Consider the following 24,899-nt stretch of genomic DNA (forward strand, 5'->3'; position numbering starts at 1 on the left):
AGAAAATCACCAGTGCGAGAAAATATGACCCTGTAAACTCCTCATAACAAAATGACCAAGACTAATTCCTATTAAGAGGTACAAAGGCTACATGTTTAATACAAAAATAGCAGCTTGATGCCTGTGTTTGCATATGGAAAAGCTCAAACTGCCCCTAGTTCTTGATATAGACTTAAAGCTTTTAACAAAAAAAAAATTCCAGCAAGCATATCCACAGACTGCAATAACATACAGCAAAAAATTTATTGTCCTTCTGTCAGTCATGGAAAGGGATAAAGCATTATAAAGAACACTAAAACCCTGTTTCCAGAACACAATTCTGACTGCTTTTAAGATTTCACAAGCAGTCATTCAATCACATGCACTTAAGGCTAATTTCTGCAACTGCAAGGGTTAGGAACTAGAAAGAAAGAAAGAAAGAAAGAAAGAAAGAAAGAAAGAAAGAAAGAAAGAAAGAAAGAAAGAAAGAAAGAAAGAAAGAAAGAATCACAAGCCCTACATTTACCCTCATCGAAAGCACTAACTTTCATTTACTCCAGCTGAGTATTTCATAAGAGCAAGCTGTACAAAGAAAACCACACACACACACCCCACAAAACTAAAAAAAGCCCACAGGCTTTATATAAGCGGAGAGATATATTTCATAAGATTGGTGTTGGGAAACATCAACAACAAAGCCTCCTCCAAAAGGGCTTTCTTCCTTTCGCAGCCACTTTTTCAAGAAAAGGCATTTTTCTTTACTTTTTGGGTTGCAACTACAGATTTGTTTGGTTTTGTCCGTAAAATAGTGCTTGAATGCATCAAAGTAACATTGCACAATTGACGTTCTGTTCTCAAACCATGAAGGCTCTTAATATTGCACCATCTATATGACCACCACCACCGCTAGAAACACTCTTTCATTTAACCTCTGCCCTAGCAGTAATTAGGTTGTTTTATATGCAATATATATATATATATATATATATATATATATATATATATATATACACAGTTTGTATCTACAAAAAAGAAAGGAACAACAACCTAAGCTTGCAGTGTAAAAAATAATAATAATCAAAAACTGAAATGTGCATTAAGAAGAATTCTACCACAAGACAGACAAAATACATACTTTAAAATACAGTGACTACAATAAAGCTCAAAAGGACAAATAGGTTCATGCCCTGACAAAGTGGTGTGAGGTTATACGTCCAATAAAAAGCAGAGAGAAAAACAGTGTCCAAATAAGGAAAAGATGAGAGTGAAAATTGACCCTTGCAGAGATTTGAGTGTAGTTGCTCGAATAGTTTAAGCTGTCACTACGAACATACAGGCTAAAAAACTTTCATTTTAAACGGTGGTTAAAATAATTGGAAGTTCCTTTCTGAACCTTTATGCCTTTAAAAAGAACAAAAACAGCAGCAGCAGCAGCCGCAGCACAATGTCAATGAAAATCTGGAGCGTTGCTACTGGTCAAAACTCTCATTTTCCTACTCCTCTATGGATAACTCTATGGATCCAAAACTGGATAAAGAAGAAGTGTGCATGCACACGAAAGCTCATACCAAAATAAAAACTTAGTTGGTCTTTAAGGTGCTACTGAAGGAATTTTTTTATTTTACTTCGACCCAGACCAACACGGCTACTTACCTGTAACCATGGATAAATTTTGTTTCAGTTCTGTTTTCTGTAGGAATTGTGAAACCCAGTTCTATCCATGTTTAACGAAACACACCAGCTTTAACATACAGTAGTTTCACAATCATTGGCAACATTCTTATTTCACAAACAGGGGAGGTGGGCTGCTCGTATCACTGTCACAAATCGTAGCTAAATTGGTTAAGATAATCTTGTGGAGGCCTCCAGAAATCTCCAACATCATGTTTAGTTACGGAGCCTGGAAAGCAGCATGTTGTTATAATGACATTTTAACTCTTTTTAATTAAAAGCTACTGGTTTTAAGAAGCAAGAAGCGGGGGGGGAGAGATCATTTGAAAAACAAGATTAGGGAGAGGAAAGCATCAAAGAGGCGAAGAACAGGGCCTTGCGCCGATAAAGAAACAGTAGCTCTAGAAGTTTTGCTTTGCAATGTGTCAACATTAAGAATGACAAATGTATCCTGGAGTTGCCTTGGGCTTTTATGTCCCTTGTCATGTTCTGAACAATGCATCATAATTTCAGGTCTCATGGACATTACAAGCCTCCTACCACATTGCAATTGGCTTCAAGAGAGACACAGCTGTTGCTTTTTGAGTACTGCTGAGGAGGAGCCAAATAAATAAGTAAATCAAAATTCCTTTCCTAGAAAACTGGACAGAATTTATTTATTATGGCTGAGCTGACAACATCAAGTCAAAGAAATAGCAGGCACAACAAAAGAGGCTAAATATAAGATGAAGGAGGAATGGATGACCATAGGTGGAAGCTACTGTCTTCCATCAAAGTTGCCACTAAAACAGAGTAGGAGTAGGGCTAGAAAAGTTGTTTTGTTTTGTTTTTGTTCTAACTATTTATATATGCTTTTATCTTGTATTTTTATCTTGTGAACCATCCTGAGATCTTTGGGTAAAGGGTGGTGTATTATTATTATTATTATTATTATTATTATTATTATTATTATTATCGTCATTATCAATAATAATTGCAACAAAAGAAAACAGTCTGGACATATTTATAGATGCATAATGATGTGAAAACTAATTAAATTCTTCAGTGGTGAGAAGGGTCTTCTAGCAGCCTTTCACAATCTGGTGCCCTTAACTCCCAACAGCTCCAGAAATATATAGTTAAGCACATCCGGAAAGCCCCAGGGTGATAAGAGGCTGATCTACAAGCTAATCTACAAGTCTACCAACGATGGTACAGCAGCCATTAACTAGGAGACGTGCAGATTCCTCCCTGGCTTTTCTGCATAACTTGGGAGCCACCTTTCTGAACAACATTAGCATAAATATTTCTGCAACACCTTATTTGCTGAACCTGGTCCACAATGGGGTCAAGTAGGACACACATTCATTAAGGCTGTGTCTTGAGAGCCTTAAAGCACAGAATGGGCACACATGACTCTAAGTTGCTTCCTGCAATCTTGTTGAAGGCCATGGGATGGAAGATCTAGAACACATGCTACTAAAGCAAGTTAAAGGGACAATCTTTGGAAAAGATTAGTGGATACAGATAGTGCAGATGCTGAAAAACAAATGTGTGCATCTAGGATGTACACTTCAGGGTGTTTACCCAACCTATGTCAGGTACACTCCAGGGCTTTATTACACCTAGCGGTATGTTATGATTTAAGACTTTTTGGTTTCTCTTTGCTATAACAGACTAACACTGCTGCGTCACTGAATCAAGGGGGTGAGAAATCAAGCATATACCTTAACTCTGTAGCTAAGGTCCTCAGAATACAAAACAGAGGACCTGCAGAGTTGACTGCTGGATATTATTGTTTAAGAACTAACACTTTAAGCCAGGCATCCCCAAACTGCGGCCCTCCAGATGTTTTGGCCTAGAACTCCCATGATCCCTAGCTAACAGGACCAGTGGTCGGGGAAGATGGGAATTGTAGTCCAAAACATCTGGAGGGCCGAAGTTTGGGGATGCCTGCTTTAAGACTTGCTTTTTCAGTAACGGTCTGCCCAATTAAAAATAAAAATGAAGCTTAACCATACTGCTCAGTTGAGTTGTTTTTGGTCTTTGCATGCAAAAGCAAGCACAGGAGAAGATTCTGCAAAGCAGTGAGCTTTACTGTCAGTAGTAATTTACAAGAAAGGCTCAACATTAATGCTATGAGGAGGGCAGAAGTTATTTAGAGCCTATACTGGCACCTCACTTTTACACTATACCCTGTATATTACATTTCAGTTCAGCTACATAATGAACCTTTAGATTCAGAGAACTGACCCTACAGATTTTTTATAAATATTCCTTATTTTTTCCAAAAGTCCTGGATCGTGTTTTTTAGTAAAAGTTTCTGCTTATGTCCAGATGTGCAAATAAGATTACAAGGAACTGAAACACACAACAGATGCCTGGAAGAAAGACGACTTTAAAGTTAATATACTTAAAAGAATATTTTAAAGTTATGCCCACTTCCAACACATCACATGCAGAAGCGTATTTCAATTATATTTTAAAACACGGTATCTAAAAACAGAATATTATACTCTGCTTTTAAGTCTTTAAGACAAATTTTAAATAGTGCTTGCTTGATGAACAAGAGTGTAGTAAGTGCTATGAAAAACCAGACACAAACAAGTAGCACATTCAGTATCCACTACTGATTACAGCACTCCTAAGCAAACTTTGGAACCAAGATTCCAAAGTGATATAGATCAGAGGTCATATACGTCATAAATGCACACTCCTGGAATCTGGGGACATGGCGTTCCAGTGTAGACTGTTGCACATACCAGGCATTAATTTGTAGAATTGAAGCATACATAACAGTACTTGACTCTGAATTTTCAATGCATATACTTTGCTCGTTTAAAAATTTGCATAGGTGCCAACTCCCAGATTGGAAAATCTGGGATCAGCAGCGGCACGGCACCGTAAGTCGCGCTGCGGCCATTTTGGAACTGGGCAGAGTGGCACCGGAAGTTGCTTCTACGCATGCTCTGCCCATTTCCAAAATGGCCGCAGCGCCAGAAATTGCTTCTGCGCATGTCCAGAGACTTCAGACATGCACAGAAGGAGCCTCCCGGGGCAGTAAGAATCCGGGGGATTTACGGTTTTTTTTAAAAAAAAAAAATCTGGGCTGCCAGCGGGAAACGGCTGGAAAAATGGGGGTTTCCCAGGGAATACGGGAGACTTGGCAACTATGAATTTTGAAGTTACTGCATCAAAGAAAATAGTGGCATGAAGTCCATCACACATTGCTCTCCACAATTAGCACAATTTCACTGTGCAGTAAGTCACATTTTTGCAGGTTAGAGCTACCCCAAAGAATACTGCATGAGAAGCGTTTACAATTAAAACAAATGTTTAACTCTTTTAAAATAATTGTTAAGGTGTCAATGCTGTGGGTTTGAAGGCACAGGATGCAGTAACCTTGCTGAAGCTAAATTAATCTGTGTGTGACCAGACCCAGGAATAAAGAGGCAAGACACAAGTAATGGGCTGAACATTTGATTTACAGTACCTGTAGGGGAAATGAGAAGAGTGGGAACCTAACTTAACTTCAACCTTGGGTGGGCAGAAACCTACCCATTTCAAAGGGCACAACAGGGAATAGCCCTGGGCCCCACTTGATGCTTACTAGGGAGGCCTTTCTGTCCCACAACTCTGGGTAGATGTAGTACATTCCATTTCCAGGCTAAGGGCTCCACAAACCAGGTAGCTGCCTGGTTTCCGGAAAAGCCCTTCACCTTCAAAAGCACCTAAGGAGGGTCACCTGTTATCTAACCTCAATCTTTCCTGTATCTGCCCTGCCAACAATGGGACCAACTTAACCACGCCTCCAAATTATTTAACAGCACCGCCCCCTCCACACTCTCAGATTTGGTAAAGAGCCGACTAGACAAACCTCCTTGACCAATCTGCAGGTAGGCAAACAATTCCTACTCAGCTCCAAAGCTATCAGTGATTCTATGCTGGAACAGAGTGCAGGCTGAGCAGGTGAAAGAAGAGCACCAAAGAAGCCTGTAAGGCCTGTAGGGGGTGCAGCCAAGGCATATGACTACACACCCAGATACCAAGGACAGCATGTGTGCATGTGCATGTCAAGTAATCTAGTCTCCCTGCATCCTGGGCCAGCTGAAACAATGCTCCCAGATGCCCTCTCCACCACTACTCAGCATTCTGATACATTGCCATTACAGATGACCCACATATAAATGCTTGTTTCTGTGCATGCACATCACTGGTGTTTGGATAAGAGCTTTTCCCCTTCAGGGATGGCAAAGTAGCAATTAGTTGCCATCAACCAAAAAGTCAGCATTAGGCAGCTTAAGATTTACCGTTTCTAAAACAGACACTTATTTTATTCCGGTAAAGCCTGGGCAATTCATGGCCAACAATTTCACTCTGCAAGGTAAATCAAGAACTGCTTACAGAAAGCCTGGGGGGGGGGTGATTGGGGAGAGGGAGAGAGAGCGAGAGAAAGGACTTAATGATTGATGCTTTCGGTGTCTGATGCCTTTCGATGTCTGACGTGCATCATAACCGACATGGAAAAGCAATCTTTGTTTGCAGTGGGAGGTTTCATGGGAATGGCCTGGAGTTAGTTAGCATCTGGATGGATTATTGCAGTAAAATGATGTGGAGCATGTCATTGGTTTGGCATATGGGTATAAACGTACAGTATACGTTGCAGTAAGAGACACATTGGGGAAGCTAAGGGGGAGAAAGTGCTTTAAAAAATCCAGTAAATGTTAGGAGCTTTTTCCCAGGCTATTAAAAAGAAAAGACAATAAAAGGCATGGGAAATACACAACACTTTATAGCTTTTCGTACACATGCAGTTGGATAATTGCAAACTAGCAGTTCTGGAGCAACGGCTGCATAGCACCACTTACCAGTCTAGGTGTCACAACCTGTACAATTTATGCTGAGTATGATTATGAAGCACAAGGACTTCATAGCACCTGAACAAAATCTTAATGCAATTGACTGCAACTTAAAGTAGTAAAGCATATCCTGATGATGTGTCACCAAAACTTTCCAAATAACTACATAAATAAGTAAAACTCTATTATTTTTTTAAAATAAATAAATAAAATCATTATCGAAGCACAAGGAAACCAATATCCCAGTACCTTCACACTCCTAAAAGTTTGGGCAAACTTCCATTTTAATTTGTTTGCTCAAAGTTACTTCACACGTTATACTTCTGCTAGTAAAATGCACACTTTCCAAGATGTGATTTTGTGTTACTGCATTCCAAGATAAAATTACATATGACCCAGCATACAACAAATAAATATTCCGGGGGGTGGGGGTGGGGTGTCCCGACGCAACACTTTCAGCTGCGCTAGCTGTTGCATACAGCACCTACTTTCTGGTGCAATGGAAGGTATTTGTTAAAGAAGTTAGGAAATAGTGCTCATAGGCTTCCAGCTGTACACTAGAATTTCACACTGACTGAAGAAGCTGAACCCTGATGGATATTTGAAACCAAGCTCTGTGCAAGCTAGTAGCAAAATTGTTTCATTGGACACTGTATCTTGATGCATGACACTTTCGCTGCAATGGCTGTGATAGGAGTTTGTCTAAAAGTGAGTCAAAGTTGCAGATACAAAGAACACTCAAACCCCCACTTGTCTAGTTATGCTTTCTCCTCAACTTCTGTATCAGGGCTTGCCAACCCAGCACTCGTGGGCAAAGACTTTTACTGGTGGCCCTGGGAAAGTGCCCCATACTCTGAGTTGTTGTTTTAAGTAAGTCTCTAGTCCTCCTGGAAAGAAAGCTATGGGTCAAAATGTGCACGTACTTTTAAAGCAATTTCTGTGAAATGAGAGCGAGTGCCGTGTGCCTACCTTGTATATTTTCCCTGGAACTGAGGAATGTTCCCTGCTGCTATTGGTTAACAACCAATCAATATTGTGTGATCTCTACAAGCAGGACATAGCTGACTTCCCATAAGGTTGTCGTGGTAGCTGTCTCTTATTTTCATGTTTTGGTGTGCGTGCGCAGAGCAATTATTTTGTGATAAAGGTAAAGGTAAAGGGACCCCTGACCATTAGGTCCAGTTGTGACCGACTCTGGGGTTGCGCGCTCATTTCGCATTATTGGCCGAGGGAGCCGGCGTATAGCTTCCAGGTCATGTGGCCAGCATGACAAAGCCACTTCTGGCAAACTAGAGCAGCACATGGAAACGCCGTTTACCTTCCCGCTGTAGCGGTTCCTATTTATCTACTTGCATTTTGACGTGCTTTCGAACTGCTAGGTTGGCAGGAGCTGGGACCAAGCAACGGGAGCTCACCCCGTCACAGGGATTCGAACCGCTGACCTTCTGATCAGCAAGCCCTAGGCTCAGTGGTTTAACCACAGCACCACCTGGGTCCCCCAGGTATTTTGTGATAGGTGCCACCAAAATCTAAGCTGTGCCTTCTGGTCCCAAAAGGCTGGCAACTTCTCCTGTGCTATAGTCATAGAAAAGTGAAAATAGTTAATAGACTGAAGTTTAGCTCTGTTTGTTTGTTTTTGTTTGTTTACAAGATCAAAATCTACCACATTCAACTATTTTGAGTGTGGCTTTTTCTATATGCATGCAAATCTGCTGCCTCAGAAAGCACTTTATTTTCAGCAACACCCATTTCCACCACCCTTCTGAGTGATCCCCCCTCCCCATCCCCCTCCCCACCCCTCCCCACCCCTTCTCTACATAAGTGCCTGGAAACTTCCATTTCACTGTATCTGAAGAAGTGTGCATGCACACGAAAGCTCATACCAAAATAAAAACTTAGTTGGTCTTTAAGGTGCTACTGAAGGAATTTTTTTATTTTCAGCAAGATGCTAACCACCATCTTATCAGATTGGCAGCTGCCATTAACATGACATTGCTGTTTGAACAAGTCAAAATCAAGGCAATTAATTAAGGGGAAAGCTAACATATTGAAAATTATGAAGTAAGAATTTTTAGCTTGATTTTAGCTCAAAGTATTCCCAGTGTTGGATAAACTGTAAAACTAACCTTGACTTCAATTTTTATTTATTTGAACATTGCATACTGAATTTATATGCAACAAAATCCAACTCACAACGGCATATGATATAAATATAAATCACAATGTTTTTTTTTTAAAGAAAATAAAAATGACAGTAAAACAGCATCATAAAAACCACACCATCAGCAGACGACCAATAACATAAAAAAGCTCGACTAAAAAAAAAATTCCACCTTAACACAATAGCTTTTCCATATGCAGCACCATCATAGCTAAGAAGACCCTCTCTTTACTTCCCAACAGCTGTATTTTCACTGGCAAAGGGACAATGAGGAATGCTTCAGAAACTGAATGCAAATCTCAGGCAGCCTCTTATGGCAAAGAGGCAATTCCTCAGGTGGTTCTTTAGATCAGAGGTAGGGATCCATGAGCCCAAGGGTTGTAAGTGGTGGTCCAAGTCTCCCTGGCCCTGCTCCACGCCCATGAGGGCTTTTGCCTGGCTGGAAACTGTCCTAGAATTATGCTAATGCCTCTTGCTTGCCTGGATAGAGACACAGACGGAAGTGTAGAAACCTATGACTAGGCATGACTGGAATGCAGTCTATTGTACAAAAGGCAGTCGTCACATCTGTTGCTCCCCTTGTTGCCTCTTGACCTGCTCACCCACTGGCATGTGCCCCCTAGATCCCTGAGCCTTAGATTGAGCCCAGAAACAAATTGGAAGCCAATGAAGTTGAAACATAACTGGCATGATAGGATCTGCCTTTCCAACCCACACACAAAAGTCTAGCCATCATATTCAGAACCAAATGAAGTTTCCATGCTGTCCCCAAGTAGAGTGCCATGGCTGCAGTGTAGGCTCCAATCTTGCACCAATACAGTTTATTACATGGCTCCTATTTCCCTGTAGCCATCAATGTTTCCTGTGTGCATTGGTTCAATCTTTAGACCAACTTCAGACTGGTGTCTGGTTGATTCATGATTCACACCGCAAGCTGAGCCAACACGGCAGCACTCCAAAATGAATGCTTGCCCTATGACAGGACATTTAGTCACATTTTCACCAATGGCTCAATCAGTCTGGCGTTCTTCCTCAGGCAGTGGACAACTGATGCCTCTGGGAAGTCCATGAGGAGTGAATGGAACTGATAGTCTTCTCCCACTACCAACATCTCTATTGTTCATAGAAGTTCATAGAAGGACTGTAGAGTCCTTATCTGCAGATGAACTAGTTTCTTCATATATGAAAGTTCTGTATTCAGCAGCTGAGCGCTACAGCTTTGAAGAACTCTCCAAAAAAGATGCGGCTTTGTGATACACTATAGCACTCAGGCCCAGCTCTAGGGGTAGTCTCGGTGGCGCTGGGTGCCAGGGCGCCGGGCCTGCAGGAGGGTGCTGCGCGGCGAAGACGGCCCTGATAACACTAGGTAAAGGGACCCCTGACCATTAGGTCCAGTCGTGACCAACTCTGGGGTTGTGGCTCTCATCTCGCATTATTGGCCGAGGGAGCCGGCGTACAGCTTCCAGGTCATGTGGCCAGCATGACAAAGCCGCTTCTGGCGAACCAGAGCAGCACATGGAAATGCCATTTAGCTTCCCGCTGTAGCGGTACCTATTTATCTACTTGCACTTTGACATGCTTTCGAACTGCTAGGTTGGCAGGAGCTAGGACTGAGAAACAGGAGCTCACCCCGTCGCGGGGATTCAAACTGCCGACCTTCTGACTGGCAAGCCCTAGGCTCTGTGGTTTAACCCACAGCGCCACCCGCGTCTCACACTATAGCACTACTAGCACAATCAAACTGTCCTTAAATATCAAGAGTCTTCAACGCTATAATTGGAGAATATCACTGAGAGTGGAAGTCAGGGTGCTAAGGTCACATAGGGCAGCTGTTTGAAAAGTCACTTCTCAATACTTAACATCCATTAAGAAAGTCTAACAAGACCATATGTGCAGTGTTCGAAATTAGCCAGGTGCATTTTGTACCTGGCTTTTGACCACTTTCGACCAAGTGAAGATACCTGGGTGCCAGGATGGTGCCTGACATTTCGACCTTCTGGGTGTACATGCCTGGTAATCATCGGATCCGGACTGTTTGTATACACTAATACCCCATCCTGTAGAATTCTATCAGTTATATTTTATCTGCACAATCGGAATGAATTTCTGGAACCAAAATGCTATTTCTGTGCAGCCTGAGCAGGAGCAGTCACCATTAAGAGAAAGAGGTCAGAATAGGCCAATATATATGTGGGCTGTCCCTGGAAAAAGTGACTTTTCTTCTTTAAGTTCTCAAAGCTCTTAACCTAGCTCTAGGTTGTCATCTGAAATAGCTGGATGTTTAAATGAGAATCAATCACAGTCAGCCCATTGTTTTGAAAAATAAGACTTTACAGACGTCTTGTCCCAAAATGGCAACTAAACGTTCCATTTTGGTGACCGTAACCTTGGTTTAAGAAGCCATTTGGCACCTAGCCTACATATCTGAGTTTCTAACACTGCATGTGTGCACTTGAAAATATACCATGAGTATACATATACAAATGATTACCAATATAAATCACCTTAGTATATTTCATATATAACTGAACTCGCCAGCAAACATGGATTCACATGAGCTAATTCTACAACAAAATATTGACAGACAAAGGCTTTAATGATAACAGAATATGTGGTGCCATGTCAGTGACAGACGGCAACTTAATTCTGCACAGTTATGGAGCTGACCTAGGCTATTCATTAAGTACTTAAGGCAGCAGTCTCACCCAGGTCAAGTATCAAAACAAGTTCATGACACTTAATCCTGCCATGGTCAGCATTTGATTTAAAAGTTCAATCTGGAGGGGAAAATCTTCTATGAGGAAATTGGGCAGTCCAAAAGGCCAGAGGCACTGGGAGAGGATCTTATTCCACTTTTTAAAGAAGTGTTGCAAAGTTTGGTTCTGAGAACTTACTTGAAAGAGCTCAGTTCACTATATAATGTACAATTAAATTTAGAAAGATTCCACTCCCCAATTTGTGCCAGTCTACCTGCAGGCAACTTTACTGTAATTTCACAACTTGCAACTTTGCACCAACACAGCAGTAAGCACACCTCCTAGAAACCACTCAGTTTCCTTGGTCACAAAGAGTCGGACACGACTAAACAACAGCAGTATATTTTTATGACAGAAGCAAAAGGTGATATGTGATCCACACTTTATTCAAAGACCCAATACCCAATTCTTCTTTAAACACACCCATTCCTTCAACTTCTGCACCCACAATACAAAAATGCAAACCACTACTATTTCTTCCAGAAGTTCATCTGAGAAGCAGTTTTACAAAATACCAAAAAAGGAAATGTGTCATCTGGTTAGGCACCAGAATGTCACTTAACAACACTGGGAAACACAGACATACCACAAAGGGGAAAGATCATGAAGGTCACTTGGAGTTTCTGCACCACACTGACAAAGCTGGAAATGATTACCACAACCCCCACTGGCTTAGCTTATAGCCCACGATCTTCTCCAAAAGTCTGAAACGTCTGTCATGTATGCTGCAGCCACAGAAGTATCTGTACTGTGTTAACCAAAAGATCAATGACAATAGTCAGGCTTCCACAAACAACAAAGGAAGTAGGAAGAAGTGTGCAGTTCAAGATAAAAAGGTAAAGGGACCCCTGACCATTAGGTCCAGTCATGACCGACTCTGGGGTTGCGCGCTCATCTCGCATTATTGGCTGAGGGAGCCGGCGTATAGCTTCCAGGTCATGTGGCCAGCATGACAAAGCCGCTTCTGGCAAACCAGAGCAGCACATGGAAACGCCGTTTACCTTCCCGCTGTAGCGGTTCCTATTTATCTACTTGCATTTTGACGTGCTTTCGAACTGCTAGGTTGGCAGGAGCTGGGACCAAGCAACGGGAGCTCACCCCGTCACAGGGATTCGAACCGCCGACCTTCTGATCAGCAAGCTCTAGGCTCAGTGATTTAACCACAGCGCCACCTGGGTCCCACGCAGTTCAAGATATGAGCCCCCAAATCCATTGGAATGTCAGAGGAGACAGAGGGAAAATTTCTGGATTGCATAAAATCCCAGAAATCCAGTGATGGTTATACCCAACATGCTCTGTTACAGGGATTCTGGTTCACATGTTTTATTGCTGTTTAACGCAGTCATATGGGAGACAATCATGCATCTTGGTTCAGCCTTGGTTCAGTAAGATGCTACTTCTATTCCGGTAGCAAACTGCAATAAGAACACTCCACCACATGGGCTAAGTTGGGGTAGGAAGATGGCAGCACCATATGATTCTACAAACTACCTTGTCATCCACAAGAGAGGGAAGCAGAAACCAAAGGAACAGTGGCCTGTTCCTAATTTTAAATCCAGAGTTGTCTGGTACAATGTCAAGCTTGCAACACTTCATGACTGCTGGAACTCAGTCCCAGAAGTAACATCAACCCAAAGGCAGCAAAGAGAATTACCATACCAATGGTTTAACAACATGACCTAATCTACCAATGACATGGAAGGGCACAAGTAGGATACATACAGCTGCTGCGGTCTTGCTCCAATTTGGGTTGCTAGAATAGAGTGCCTCGAATTGTTCTTTGGCAAGCAAGCCTTGCCACCAGCAGGGCCCCGCAGAGTTCCTGATCAATGAAGACAGCAAGCCTTCCTTGCTAACAAACAATTGGAAGCACACTTTTAAACTTCCTTTTGTTCTCTCACAGCCACATCTCTACCTGCCAGGAGGGGGTGAGAGGGCATGGCTTAGGAGACGCAGCCTTGCAGGACAAATTGGGACCTGTGCAGGGCCTAATTTGGTGCACAGGTTGATTGTGCCCAAACTCTGCTATACTGAACTCACGTAGATGGCCCGGAGTTGCACAACACAGCACCATGCAAGCTCTCATTTCTTTGTGCCGATTGATCATGGATACTATAATAATGTATCAGCTGGCTTACATTTATTTCAATTTCCCTTTGTAATAAATACTTCTTATTATGATTGGAATAATCAGTTTGATAAATGGTGACTCGGGACAAAATAACTCAGGAGGTATTTTTCTCCTCTTAGTTACTGCTTTTATTGTATTGGTTAACAGACATTGTATTGTCTGTTTGTTATGTCTGTGTTGCAGCTTGCTAACTATAATGCAAGAAGGGAATTTTTTTTTACTGTCCTATAAAATACCATTTGACCATCATGTCCTTGAGCAGCAGCTCCCAAAATACTAATCTTGCATATCTGAGTAATCCATATACATTCCACTAATTTTGAAAGGCAAAGTGCTCCCTTTTCTCTACCTACCATGAGCCACAAATGAATTGTGTATATTGCAGAAGCGCTGCCAAGCACATGATAGAAAATGGGAAAGACCAATTCCCTCAACCCCCATCTATTACTGACATAGAACAAAGAAGCTATATAAGCCAATAAACCATATGTTTAAAAGATATTTTGGGTTGCATGTAAAGAGTATTTGCTTTAGCACTTAAGCATAACATGCACAGAGTGTTATGTAATAAAAGTCATGGGCTCTTTCCGAGCTTAAATTCACATTCATTAAACATCTAGAAAGCTGGGCTGGGTGCAAGATCCATACATGACAAAATTATGTAAAGTAGCTAAGGCAAGGTGAGTCACTAAAGAGATCTCGAAGAAGTGATTGTAACAACTTGACTGACTGGGGGTGGGGAGAGAATGCATATGACAAAATAATTCCAGGCTCCCTGTGGATTATCTTCAGAACATCAGTACAATGGCATGAATCCAAATAGAAGTTAAAGAACTCAGTAAGTCCACATAGGAAAGTTCCCCAATTTTTGGATAATTCTCCATGCCCATAATACCCACCGTGTCCCATTCCACATCATTCAGGCCACTATTCATATGAACACCTTTCCAGAGGGTGCAGGTGATTGCAAGGGGAAGGAAGGGATGAGAAGCTTTCCTTCCATGAATTAATTTCCTTTAGTTAAGTTGGGAGCCAAGCCAAAATGATGCAACAGTAAAACAAATGTGCAAGGGAAACAGGAATACAGTAAAAGTAAGTATGACACAACCATGTTTTTATAAGAGCATTAAAGGATGCGAAGAAAATCAACAAAACAGCTAAGTAAGGGCTGGAAAAAATGGTTCATATTCCTAAGGCAATACTACCAAGTGCTCTGGCAGTGAGGAACTTTTGGAGCTCCTGATCAAGTGTCTAATTCCAGAGAGGTTGCGTTAGTCCATTGCAGCAAGCACAAAGAGGCTTGCTTGTGGCTCCTGTAGGATTAACAAGTTTATTGTAGACTAAGTTGTCATGTCTTGAGTCTGAGCCAATTTTGTGAAGTGGACACTTAAGTAAGTAGGTAAAAAAGGAAGCATGCCAGACTCTTGATGCTTTTAAATAAAGTACAAAATATCAATCAATAAAAAAGAGATAAAAAGGTGGCAAGAGATTACACAGAGCACAAGTACAAACAGAATCCAATGGATGAATGTAGATTTTCTCTGATGGGGAAAGTTTCACTCCAGCCTAGCAGGCAAGCACATTGGTATCATACATCAAGCATATGATGCAGTAAAAAATTAGGTTGTTGCTCGGAATAGACACTCTCAGTAAACTAAATTAAGCAAGTTTTAAAATTAAAGATATCTTCAGACACAAGACAAAACAATTTAGACCTTACTGCATGCATCCATTTAAGGCGTAAACTGACAGGGTTTTGCTACATTCCTAAAGTTCAGAAGCCAACTATGAAAAACATTTTATTTGGTCAAGGAAATACCAATTTTCCCACTATTTTAAGCAAACAAAAGATAATCTTCTGTCATGCATTTCCATATATGGATAGTAGGATGGAAGACTTCCCCCACCTCCTTTCAAAAAAGTTAGGAACCCATATTATCTCCTGGCACTCAACCAAGAAAAACAAACAAACCTTTCAACTCCCTGTCTCTTCTCACAATGCCCTTAAAGATAACCATCAACAAATGAATAATGAGAAAGCAGTTTCAACTAAAAATAACTCTTCAAAATGGTGGGGACACTGACTGGAGTAGCCAGCCCTCTGAGTTCAGTATGAAAATAAGAAAAACAAAGTCTAATTCTTCCTTGTTTACATTAAACAGAATGTACTTGTGTGGAACTTGCCCAAGGGCTCATTTTGGATGTTTTGCAACTAGCCATCTGCTTCTTTGTTATTGCCTGTCAGTTAATGCTCTTTCTTTGAAATGAATATAATGTAGAAACAGACTCAGTTAGGATGGTTTCTCATGCTACATTTTGCATTGTAGATAAATAGTAAGAAGCAGTATAATGTAGAGCAAAAGGCACAAGAAAAGGGCACATGTGCTCCCCAGCATTTCGGCCCAGAAAGGTCCTTTCCCCCCTGAAACTAGTGTGGAACTGGTTGCACAGGGAAAATTAGGTTCCAGGTCCATTCAGAAGCTTTCCCACTGAGAACCCTCTATTGATATACAGACAAATGAGTAGTACCACCCACTATTCAGCTGAAGTATGATCTCTTGAGCTGCTATGTGCCCAACCTATCTCTGGTCCCAATACAAACAAGCTTCAGTGTACACTATTTCCAAGTTTCCAACAGGGAACTCAGTAGCACAGCCAATACTTGCAGAACACCTGCTTGGAGTCACCACCTATTTAAATGTTCAAGCATTGCTTGGCTTGGATTTTCTTTTTAGCACAGCAAAAATGAATATCTAAGAAGTGATCAGGCTTCCCTGCCTTTTCCCAGCTCCCACTGCAGCTTTCCCCTTCCTTCCTTCCTTCCTTCCTTCCTTCCTTCCTTCCTTCCTTCCTTCCTTCCATCTCCTCTGCAGCCACAAGCCACTCACCCTACTATTCTCCCCCTCTCCATCTGGTTAACAGCATCATCCAGTTGAGTGTTCCTATTATCTGGATAAGTGGAATGTCCAGCAGATATGAGTGAAGTATGGAGAGCACATTTACAACTACTGAGTGGCTAAACCTACCATGTTTGTGTGTGAAGAGTGGAAGACAGAGAGAGAGAGGTGGGGTCAAAACATACAAATATATTATGTAAACAGACGCATCTGCAAGTTTCCACTCGTTTGTTCAATTTGTTTTGTTACAGGTGTGAAATTAAGCTTTCTGTCCACTAGGTTGTGCTTACAGGTAGTCACTCCTACCGTAGCAAACAAACTCTACAAAGTTTACTGCTACACATATTTCATAAGGGGACATAAGTATTCAAGTCTATTGGAGGGAGGGGAGAGAAGTGCACGACAGATCCAGGAATCTGTGTCACGCTTCTTTCGGAGCATTTCAGTTTATATGAAAGGCATCTTAAACCTATATGACTTATCTTCATTTGACATTTAACTGAAAGTTTCTTATTTTAAGCAGTCCAGATTTGCAACCTACTTAAGAATGAAGCCGAGCAAGAAAAAATGTTTGCATTTCCTATGGTGGTATAATTTGATCCCAGTCCAGCAACTGTGCTGCATGAACGTATGTTCACTAGACTCACAGAGGAACCAGCTCTCTTTGGAGAAAAGGAATGCTCAACTAATGATAATAGGGAGGGTACCGACATATGCCCCCTGAAAAGCAAGCAAAAGAAGGGGGATTCAGAGGCCTCCTTGGAGATTTGATACATACTCCTCAAGCGTAAAAATTCATCCTGTTACTAAACAAAAAGCATTGCGAAACAATGAACACAATACTATGCTGGAAGCACTCAATAGTGTTTTTAAACTACATCTACTTGCTAAGGTTCTTGTGCTTGTTTTTCAGCTTAGGAGCAAAACTGCCCCCATGCCCTTTTACATTTGTACCTCCTTCACAGTCTTGAGAATGGCAGATGGAACAGGATCAGAAGCTTTCTTCTGCTAATATCTGTCTCAGCGGTAGAGCATCTACCTTCCATGTTCCAGATTCAATTCCTAGCAATGCTGGAAGAGGCCCCCTGCCTAAAGCCCTGGAGAGCTGCTGTCAGTCAGTACAGGCGATGGTCAGCTAGATCAGTGTTTCCCAACCAGTGTGCCTCCAGATGTTTTGGGACTACAACTCCCATCATTCCTGACCACTGGTCTTGCTAGCTAGGGATGATGGGAGTTGTAGTCCCAAAACATCTGGAGGCACACTGGTTGGGAAACACTGAGCTAGATGGACTGATGTTCTGACTCAGTATAAAGCAGCTTCCTGTTTTGCATCTGCCTACAGAGCCAGGAACTCAAGGCAAAACAGCAGCAGTGCATGTGAGGAGGTTGCTCTGCAGGGGACCAGCATCTTTCTACTTCAGCTGTCATTTCCGAGTCTGGATCATTTCCTCCAAGACCTGCTCCAGAGATTCAGAAGCAGAATGACAACTGGAATAACTGAGGGCCGGGGGGGGGGGGCGCACATGACTTTTTGTTACTTCTCTAGTAATTCTTGTTTATGTTGCTGTATCTTAAGCTATATATCATAAGCCACCTAGACAACTTCATTTAGTAGGTGGGCATAAATACTCCAAATAAATAAATGCCTAATCTAAAGAGACATTATACACAAGCTGATTTAATGTAATGGTACTCCTGAAATACCCTTTAATTCCGTTAACAATTTTGTTCCCTTTCCACTTTTTACTCCCATTAAATGGTTTCCAATTCTCCCTCTCTTCCTTACTGACTACCTTTACTTTACTGCTTCCATCTAGGAAGTTGGTCACTAAATGAGCTTTCCCCAACATGGTGCCCTCCAGATGTTTGGGGCTGCATCTCCCACCAGCCCCTGCCAACACAACAATGGCCAGGTATGATGGTCATTATAGCCCGTCACATCTGGAGGGCACCAGGTTTGGAAAGGCTGCCCTAAATTAAATCTGATTCCATGGGTCTTCCCTATAATCCAGTTTCCAGCACCATAAACCAGGTTGAAAATAGCAGGCTTGCTATGGCAACCGTGAAGGTAAAAATGGCAAATTGTTAAAAGTTTCGTAGCTTGCAATTAGCTCAGATCAAAGCCTTCTCCACTCGCTTGAGCTTACTTCACTGGGCGTTTGAAAGTTGAAATCATTTTTTCCATTTAAAACAGGCAGCTACCAATTCTACTGAAGCTGTGAGTGCAGCGGTTTTTATGAAGGAAACTCTTGGTGCTTTACTGAATATGACATTTGCTTTTATGGACACTCTTGCTAATAATAAAATCCATTAGGAACTAATTTCTTTTTAGCCACCATTTAAAAGTGCTGTTGAAAAGTATTTTAAAGCTTCCCTTTGTACGCAGCAGTATGGGGATGCCAGCTCCCAATACAAAGCCATAAAAATAACTTGCTCTCGCAGTACAGAATGAATTGCACGCATGACTTCCCCCAAACCCAAGAAGGTCACAACAAGACAGCAGGACCTTGGTAAAGGGCACATAAACAGCTCTGCTCCTTTGTTTGTGCATTTCTTTATCAACATTTAATTAGCTAGCACTTCTGGCTTTACTGGGAAGGGAAGAGTGCTGTGTTGTACACCCTGTTCTGATGTACCCATAACACAACATAGTTCCTTTATACTATCAGAGGAGCAATTGATCAGCATACCAGAATGAAGTGCATTAATTCCAACATGCCATACAAAGGCACACACACTGGACATTAACTCTAGTCTACATTTGGACTCTGTGTGTGTGTGTGTGTGTGTGTGTGTGTGTGTGTGTAATGTATTTGTAGTCCTAGTTCAGACTTATTAATATGGATGCAATCCATTGAGGACCTGTCACACACACGTGAACATGATGCATAAATTGCATTTGCTTTCAGGAGACTTGCATTATTAAATTTATATCCCACCCTTCCTCGCAAAGGAGCCCAAGGCAGCACTGCTGTTACAATATGCTAGTGGGTTATATATTGGGAATTAATGTGTTAGCTGGAACATTTTAAAAATGTGGTATTTTAAGGAAGCAGAGGAAAGAAATACAATGTGGCAGAAAGATTCCCTTTATTTACCCTAGGATACATTGAGGAGCCCTGCATGGCATGAAGAGTAAGGTAATACACATTTTTCTTGTTTAAAGGAAAATTTGCAAAATAGATCGAACCTAGAGGCTCCAGGACAGCTTAGAACTCCTCAACATAATCAGCTTTGCAGAACACATTTTCCCAAGTGTTGATTCCCCTAATGTGTTTTCTTAAACTGCTTGCTTTGAATTTCTTTTCTGCTATATTGCCCATTTCCTTTGTTTTTCCATTGTCTATGCCACTGGCCTTCAACTGGTGGATGAGGACTTACCACAAACATTACCATCATGGGTTCCCAAATGCATGCTTGGGTTAAAGGAAGGTCCAGGGTTAAAAAACATTGAAGGCTATTGGACTGTGCTATCCACCTGTTCTCTCTGATCTTTTAAGGTCAGGAAGCATTTCTGTCTACCATCACCACACACAAGGGCCCTTTTAAATATTTCTAAATAAAATAAAATATTAAATAATTTGAGCTACCTTTTCAAAAGAAAGTAGTAAGTATTCTAGTCTGGAATAGTTAACAGGAAACTATTTTCTGGGTAAGAAGTCATAGGGTTGACCTTTCACAGGGCACATATACATTATTCAACAGCATTTTCCTAGTCAGTTGACTACTTTTACCAAAGGATGGGGGGGTGCTGGTGGTGCTCTGGTCTAAACCACTGAGCCTCTTGGGCTTGCCAATCGGAAAGTCTGCATGATGGGGTGAGCTCCCTTTGCTCTGTTCCCAGCTTCTGCCAACCTAACAGTTTGAAACTACACCAGTGCAAGTAGATAAATAGGTAGCGCTGCGGCAGGAAGATAAACGGCATTTCCGTGCACTCTGGCTTCCGTCACAGTGTTCTGTTGCACCAGAAGTGGTTTAGTCATGCTGGCCACATGACCTGGAAAGCTGTCTGTGGGCAAATGCTGGCTCCCTGAGCCTGAAGTGAGATGAATGCTGCAACCCCATAGTCACACCTTTGACTGGACTTAACCATCCAGGGGTCCTTTACCTTTACCTACCAAAGGATGGGTACGAGAAGACCTGGGCATTTTAACAATCCCCAGTCCTAAATTAAGTCCCACAGCACTGTCTCTCCACATCTCACTTACACTAAAGCAAGGGAAAGTGGATTTGGTTCTGGCTGTTGCTTTTCGCCATATTATAACCAGAATGTCTATCACAATTAATACATTCAAGTGTAGTCTCCTATCATGTCGTAACTCAGATGAACAAACAACTGATAAAAAGCAAGAACACAAGCAAAATACTAATTTTGATACAAACACAAAAGGACAGGAAATACTCTTTTAATTAGTGGCTATGTCAGATAACAAACTTTTGAAGGCCATTACCACCACTTCTAAGATGGGGCACTGCTACTTCTCTTAAAAACAAAACGAATGCCCAAATTGCACCCAACTGAATTGAATGCCTCTTCATTCAGCAGGCACATAATGTTACCAAAATATTCCTTTTCACTCATTTCAAGTGGCACATGTCACAGCAGATTTTGACATAAAATGGTTTTAAAAAAGGCAAAATAGGCTCACCCGAGAGATGGTTAGGGGCATGTTGAAGTCTTTGCCACCTTGAAGCCTGAAACCCCAGGGGGCTGGACCAACCAAAGAAACGCTGTAGTTGTTCATGGCGTCTGGAAGTCAAGGTCTAAATTCCAGAGAATGAATGCCTGTAAGGAAGTTTTAAAAGATTATTTGGAAAGTTGAAGAAACTCACACCCAAAGAACAATTGCAATATGGCCTTCAGATATTAACATTTTGAAGTCTCTAAGAGGAGAGTCATCAACGTTCAAAGCCCTGCCTGTGAATTTTCGGGGGGGGGGGTCGATTATTTCATAAGGTCAATAGTAACAATAAATAGATGCAGCACTGCAAACAGATACTAGGCGAGCTTGGAAGTTTCAAAGCTTTTAGCTTCATTTACTAAATACAAGCAAAACAAGCAAGCTGAAGTAGACCATACTTCAGGGCCTCAGAAAACGTTCTGATGCAAATCACCCTGCAAAAGGTGACTAACCAATTAACTAGAGCCTTTGTAAGAGAAACATTGATGTTAGTAAAATAAGGAGATGAGTACTTGCCAATTTTGGACAGGGCAAATATCAGCCTAAAAATAGACCTTGCAGCTTGGAAGTACGCCTCGTGTTCTTCATATGCTGGTTGCATCTATGCCAGGAGTGCTTTTTGCTAGCTTTGGCTGGTCGTCCAGCTGTACCACTTCCTGCATGACAGGGAATTTGCAATCCTGCTTGGATCACCACAATGAATTCTAACTCAACTTCTCTTAAGAGACTGTTTGGCTACTACCACGTAACTGATGGTTGCGCAGTCACAGAGAACAATGTTATGGTGGTGTCTGAAATGTTGCTGTAGCTACCAATTCTCTCTAAAATCCCTAAGACAGGCTTCCTCAAACTCAGCCCTCCAGATATTTTTGGCCTACAACTCCCATGATCCCTAGCTAGGACCAGTGGTCAAGGATGATGGGAATTGTAGTCTCAAAACATCCGGAGGGCCGAGTTTGAGGAAGCCTGCCCTAAGACTAGTACCTTATGGAACACCACTTCCTCACCAAGGTCTTCAGAGGTCTTGCTCTGGGAACCTACAAATTTGTAGTCTACATTACACCAGGTTGGAAAGAGGGACTTCTCTGGAATGGTGCTGCACTTTTGAAATCCTGTTGCAGGAAGGCGTGCCTCACACAGGGTTACACAAATGTAGTATCCCTATCCAGGTTGCCTAGACACTAGCGAACAAGGAATGTTTTCCTGTCAATTGCATTTACAGATGAGCACGAAGGGGATCTCTCTCTCTCTCTCCCCCTTCCCAGAACCTTCCATGTGCCACAGACTAAAGGAACAAGCCCCTCACATCCATATTCCAGCACATGCAAAGGATTCAGGGTGGAGAGGGAATGGGCGCTTACTTTGTAAGACATTCACAAACAGAAAGAATGTCTCAAGGGTGCTGTCCTTCTCTCTCTCTCTGCTGAGCTTCTGGGTGGCGACAGACAGCCCTCAACACCTGGAGATAGACATCTTCTTGTGTGCTTCCAAGGCTAGCACAAAGTGAGAGCTCCCCCCCCCCCCGAGTATTTTGCTGATGCGCTGCCTACATACTTTTAAATGTGTTTGTGGGAGGTGGGGGGGGTTATTGTTTCATTTTTTCTTGTTTTTACTATATATATTGTGTTTGTGATGTGTATTGTTATGATTTTGTATTTTTATGATGTGAACTGCCCCGAGATCCACCTATGAAGGGCGGTATACAAATTTAATAAATAAATAAAAATAAGTAAATGCTAGTGCTTTTCTAGGTGCCTTTTTTACACTTCTACTGTTTTGTTCTTATTCTGTGTTGCCAATACCAATAGAATGGTGGGAACCACAGAATTACTGATAGAATAGTGAGCCATCTTTGCTCAAAAAGCTTCCTCTTTCATTCTAAGCATGGGTGGGACTGGAGAGGTGTAGCTCCTATGCTAAAGGTTAGATACAAAATACTGCATATACATATACATATTTGAATCCCCGCAATGGGGTGAGCTCCCGTTGTTCGGTCCCAGCTCCTGCCAACCTACCAGTTCGAAAGCACGTCAAAGTGCAAGTAGATAAATAGGTACCGCTACAGCAGGAAGGTAAACAGTGTTTCCATGTGCTGCTCTGGTTTGCCAGAAGCAGCTTAGTCATGCTGGCCACATGACCCGGAAAAACTGTCTGCATGCAAACGTCGGCTCCCTCGGACAGTAAAGCGAGATGAGCGCCGCAACCCCAGAGTCATTCGTGACTGGACTTAACTGTCAGGGGTCCTTTACCTTTATACAGTACAGTGGTACCTCGGTTTATGAACACAATTGGTTCCGGAAGTCTGTTCATAAACTGAAGCATTCATAAACTGAAGCGAACTTTCCCATTGAAAGTAATGGAACGTGGATTAATCCATTCCAGACGGTCCGCGGAGTAACCGTTCATAAACTGAAGCGAACTTTTCCATTGAAAGTAATGGAAAGTGGATTAATCCGTTCCAGACGGGTCCGTGAAGTACTTAAACTGAAGCGTTCATAAACTGAAACATGGGTGTAATTGGTTCCGGAAGTCTGTTCATAAACTGAAGCGTTCATAAACTGAAGCGAACTTTCCCATTAAAAGTAATGGAAAGTGAATTAATCCGTTCCAGATGGGTCCGCGGTGTTCATAAACCGAGGTGTTCATAAACCGAGGTGTTCATAAACCGAGGTTCCACTGTATATATGCACACACGTAGGAAGAAGTCTAAATTTGCTAGCAAAATGTACTCCTAGCAAGCTTCCTATGTTACACATATGGTGTTTAGGTTTGCATGCAAGATGCTTTGTGTACACACTGAAAAATGCCATACATGAATCCTGCTCAGCCCGGTTCCAAAAATAATAGAAACCATGGCTGAGTCCACTCAGAACTCAGCCCTAGGTGTTGCCTCAGTCTCTCTCTTCTGAAGGAAAAATGCTTCACAGGCGCAAGAGAATAGAACTGAAAATATGACACATAAAGGATTCTAGGTTGCGGGTGTCCTATTTCCTCCTACTCTGCAACCACCCTCAAGTCATCAAGATGGGACCTCTGCAGTCTAGCTTCTCCAAAGTCTTGAATGCCACTTACTGTATTTGTTTTCAGTCAAACCATGGAGGATTAAGCCAAATATCTACTGTCACCCCAAGATAAGGAAGGGTTCTATCTCTACTGCCTTAAGGTGAGCAAAAGGAAACATCTGAGCGCGGATGAAAGAATAAAGAACTGCATTAAGTGTTACACAATAATTACAGATCACAAGCATTATTCAATTGTTACCCTAAGCTCAGGCCGAAAGGATGTAAAACGTGGAATTGGGGTCTGCACATATACGCACGTACCTAAGCACATATCAGGTTCAGATAGTAAATAATTATGAATGCTTAATCACTGGCTTTCTTGCTGTGAAATATCTGCAGCTCTCTGAATTTAGTGTTATTGTTATTAAACAACCAATCAAGTTATAGATCAATATTCAAAGCAACTTCCTTTTAAAACTGCATAAAAGGAATCAATAAAACAATACATTCTGAAAATGAACAATAATTACACCATTTTTCACTTTAAAAAGGGTTTCTCAGACTTTATGAATTTAAAAATACGTACGTATGAACACTACCATACAGTTACAGCAAGTGTTAAAGTTAATGCAGTAAAAAAAAAGCAGCCCTTGAAATCTTCTACCTAACTCTCAAAGCACACATAGTAGCAGCTAGCAGAAGTTACATAACACAAACCAACATTTTGCAAGCGAAATATTTGCATATGAAGCCTAAGGCATTTTTTTTAATGGTAGATTTGT

The 24,899-nt window shown here is 41.7% G+C and overlaps 1 protein-coding gene across 11 annotated transcripts in view; it reads right to left on the reverse strand.

Annotated features, from left to right (window-relative positions):
* PDLIM5 (PDZ and LIM domain 5) overlaps positions 1-24,899 on the reverse strand; it is a 138,985-nt gene that overhangs the window by 100,528 nt on the left and 13,558 nt on the right. For 9 of the 11 annotated variants that reach the window (XM_088660501.1, XM_035112566.3, XM_088660503.1 and 6 more), the window contains exon 2: positions 21,083-21,219. In XM_088660501.1, the coding sequence (XP_088516627.1) occupies positions 21,083-21,178 (96 nt within the window). In that variant the 5' untranslated portion in view covers positions 21,179-21,219. Of the gene's footprint in view, positions 1-21,082; positions 21,220-21,631; positions 21,933-22,476; positions 22,570-24,899 lie in introns of those variants that run through there. The other 2 variants (XM_088660502.1, XM_088660499.1) reach the window with 2 other exon arrangements.

This window comes from Zootoca vivipara, chromosome Z1 (genome assembly GCF_965207765.1).
Source record: "Zootoca vivipara chromosome Z1, rZooViv2.hap1.1, whole genome shotgun sequence".
NCBI lineage: Eukaryota > Metazoa > Chordata > Lepidosauria > Squamata > Lacertidae > Zootoca > Zootoca vivipara.